The sequence below is a fragment of the Mya arenaria genome, chromosome 5, assembly GCF_026914265.1.
Source record: "Mya arenaria isolate MELC-2E11 chromosome 5, ASM2691426v1".
In the NCBI taxonomy this organism is placed as follows: domain Eukaryota; kingdom Metazoa; phylum Mollusca; class Bivalvia; order Myida; family Myidae; genus Mya; species Mya arenaria.
Window position 1 is genome coordinate 5181845 of NC_069126.1, and position 4136 is coordinate 5185980.

Below are 4136 nucleotides of genomic sequence, written 5' to 3' on the forward strand. Positions count from 1 at the left end.
AAGGTTGAAGCCTTACAGATACACTGTTAACTGACACAAGGTTGGGGCCTAACAAATACCCTGTTAACTGACACAAGATTAAGGCCTAAAAGATACTCTGTTAACTGACACAAGATTAAGGCCTAAAACATACCCTGTTAACTGACACAAGGTTAAGGCCTAAAACATACTATGTTAACTGACACAATGTTGAGGCCTAACAGATACCCTGTTAACTGACACAAGGTTGAGGCCAAACACATACTATGTTAACTGACAATATGTTTAGGCCTAACACATACTATGTTAACTGACACAAGGTTGAGGCCTAACACATACCCTGTTAACTGCACAAGGTTGAGGCCTAACATATATTATGTTAACTGACACAAGTTTGAGGCCTAACAGATACTCTTTTAACTGACACAAGGTTGGGGCCTAACACATACCCTGTTAACTGACATAATGTTGAGGCCTAACAGATACCCTGTTGACTGACACAAGGTTGAGGCCTACTAGATACACTGTACACTGACACAAGGTTGAGGCCTAACAGATACACTGTTTACTGACACAAGGTTGAGGCCTAACACATACCCTGTTAACTGACACAATGTTGAGGCCTAACAGATACCCTGTTAAATGATACAATGTTGATGCCTAAAAGATACTCTGTTAACTGACACAAGATTGAGGCCTAGCACATACCCTGTTAACTGACACGATGTTGAGGCCTTACAGATACTCTGTTAACTGACAAAAGGTTGAGGCCTAACAAATACCCTGTTAACTGACACAATGTTGAGGCCTTACAGATACCCTTTGTACTGACACAAGGTTGAGGCCTAGCATATACCCTGTTAACTGACACAATGTTGAGGCCTAACAGATACCCTGTTGACTGACACAAGGTTGAGGCCTAACAAATACTCTGTTAACTGACACAAGGTTGAGGCCTAACAGATACCCTTTGTACTGACACATGGTTGAGGCCTAACAGATACCCTGTTGACTGACACATGGTTGAGGCCTAACACAAGGTTGAGGCCTAACACATACCATGTTAACAGACACAAGGTTGAGGCCTTACAGATACCCTGTTAACTGACACAAGGTCGGAGCCTAACAGATACCCTGTAAACTGACACAAGGTTGAGGCCTTACAGATACCCTGTTAACTGACACAAGGTTGAAGCCTAACACAAGGTTGAGGCCTAACACATACCATGTTAACAGACACACGGTTGAGGCCTTACATATACCATGTTTACTGACACAAGGTCGGAGCCTTACAGATACGCTGTTAACTGACACAAGGTCGCAACCTTACAGATACCCTGTAAACTGACACAAGGTTGAGGCCTACCAGATACGCTGTTAACTGACACAAGGTCGCAGCCTTACAGATACCCTGTTAACTGACACAAGGTTGAGGCCTTACATATACCCTGTTAACTGACACAAGGTTGAGGCCTTACAGATACCCTGTTAACTGACACAAGGTCGAAGCCTTATAGATACCCTGTTAACTGACACAATGTTGAGGCCTACCAAATACCCTCTTAACTGACTTAAGGTTGTGGCCTTACATATACCCTGTAAAGTAATAAACTGACACAAGGTTGTTGCCCTTTTAAACTGACACCCTTTTAACTGACATAAGGCTAAGGCCTTACAAATACCCCGTTAATTGACACAAGGATTATTTATTAATAAGGTAAGTTTATTCGTAAAGAATGTTAATAAAAAATGTGATTCTTAAAGTCCCTGACACGTTAAGGTTTTGAAGAAGTCAAATGACCAGTTAAGGCAATAAACGTGTTCTATTTATAAAGCTTAATTGTTTTTGTTTTGCACAAGGAATTGTTATAGAGCCATTATCAATGTGTATATGTATTTTTCTAAGGGACGTTTTGGCACCCCGTTTCATGTTGGACTTCATGCCAGTAACCCAAGGTACTGGCTTGGGCGCAGCCTTTTGGCCCTCCATTGTGTTCACGTGCGTAGGTCTCGCATGTGTCAGAGCAGTTGGTGTGGCTGACATATCTAGCCATATAGTTCTGGACGCATTGTGAGGCGCATTGTACGTCCGCGGAACACTGCTCCCAGGCTACAAAGAACGTTACAATGTTTATTATGTATATCGATACATTTGCCACAGATATTTGCCAATATTAAACTGATTTGCCAGTATATGTACTTGCCGATTGTTTTTTACTACTTGACTTTAAACAAGGGAACTTGATAGGAAATATCCTTGTTCATTGTATCTTACAGAGCTTGTGCACGGTGGTTTATTTAAGCAGAAAATAGGACTATTTAATGGCCGAAACCTCCAACAGAAAATGACCTTTGACAATCAGCAATTGGCAACTGCAAGTGTGTAATTAATTTTACAAGAAGGCTAGATTGTTTGGGGTCGATTTCAAATCAAATATTACTTTTTTTGGAATATTATTTATTAAAGTTCTGCGCTTATATGCTGGTGAATTGTTGCCTTGAAGAATGTTAAGTTAATGTATCTAAAGAAAAAATAAGGTTTGCTCTTCGCACCATTATATACAACAATTTTAAATCACAATCGGACACAGTAATCTGTGATAAAAAAATAGAATGCGGCATTATTACATTTTGTTATTGTCAAGGGAGCATATTCACGGCAGTCCTGGTAGTATGCTTCTTTTATCTGGAAATAGCCGCACGAAAGTGACCCCAAATCCATTTTGCACGGATCGTTCTGACACCCGGACGCTCGCTGAAATATTGATTTTATAAATATTTTAACATGTTTACAAAGTCTTGGTTATGTGACACTGTTATAAACTTGATCAGAGTGGTCAGAATAAATTCACACCTAGTGGACAGTCACCTATGCTCACCGTTGTGTTTGTTGTTGTGTTGTTGTTGATTTAAATAACGAATTATTCACTTCGGGCATAAATCAGAAAATCTCGAAATGCTTAAATAGAAAATTTTCTTATATATATATATATATATATATATATATATATATATATATATATATATATATATATATATATATATATATATATATATATTAGGTTAAATGTCTCTAAATTTTGTACAGGTCAAATGACACCAAAGCAAGAGCTCTTCCCACCGAATCACTGTGTCTTGGGTAAGACAACTCACGTTGGACAACGCGGTGCCACATTAGAATGGTATTCGCTTCTTTTGACCTCTATCAATGGGTCGTTACTTTTATGGGTGTATAACAAGCTGCGGTTTCTTCATTCGAATTTATTCTTGAGTCGCACTGGTGAGTTAACTGTCTTCCTAAATTCTAACATTCTAAACCCCTGCCAAGTCATAAACTTCAGGACTCAGTTATCATTTACAAAATATCCAGACGACGACCACGGGCCATATGGACAAATAGATATATATATATCAATATTTTCTGATAATTCAATGCATATATATTACAAAATAAAACAAATGACTAAAGATAAGCCTAAATATCGAACAAGCATATACATGTATATATACAGCAACTACATGAGTTAAGTTAATCAAAATATTTCATTTTGTAATATTTTAATTGAAACGTACTGTTTTATTTGTTTAGAATCAAGCATTGTAAGTGTATAATAAGTTATTCTAGACATATTAAATTGAAAATGTTAACATCTATAAAAAAAACAACAACATATGTTCTACCTTACAAATGCATTCCAAGCAGGCATGCGAAACAATGCCATCAGTAAAATTGAGAGCGGCTGCCTCTGTTGCCATGGCCACAACACATGCCAACCAAAGGAATCCAACCATCTTGTTAAGAATTAGTTTCAGTAGTAAATCTCTTCCACTGAATGCTGCATGCGATGCTTATTACACTGTTTTATATTACGTATTCCACGGTGGAGAACCCACGTGACTTATTTGGTAAAGTGCACGGCAACAAATGTCAACAAGTCTCGATTCAGGTAAGGTTTTTAAAGATAACTTTCTTAATATTTGGATATTTTTTGTGAAATAAAGACCAAAAACCCCACAATTAAGAGCTCTATCCACGGTAATAAAGAACTTTCTCTAATATCCCAAAGTTTTCCTGAAAATCTTGACCAACTGTTTGTTGAACTTCTTATAGTTATTTCAAAGGCGAAAATGAACTAAAACCAAATTGATAAAGTACA

At 37.7% G+C, this 4136-nt stretch overlaps 1 protein-coding gene across 1 annotated transcript; it reads right to left on the reverse strand.

Moving 5' to 3' along the window:
* Positions 1–1783: 1783 nt before the first annotated feature.
* LOC128234819 (lysozyme-like) lies at positions 1784–3826 on the reverse strand. Its single transcript, XM_052949350.1, has 3 exons — positions 3661–3826; positions 2608–2734; positions 1784–2089 (listed from the first exon to the last, which is right to left on the reverse strand). Exons 1-3 carry the CDS (start codon positions 3769–3771, stop codon positions 1881–1883), a joined length of 447 nt encoding a protein of 148 aa, XP_052805310.1. The 5' UTR covers positions 3772–3826; the 3' UTR covers positions 1784–1880.
* Between the last annotated feature and the right edge of the window lie 310 nt (positions 3827–4136).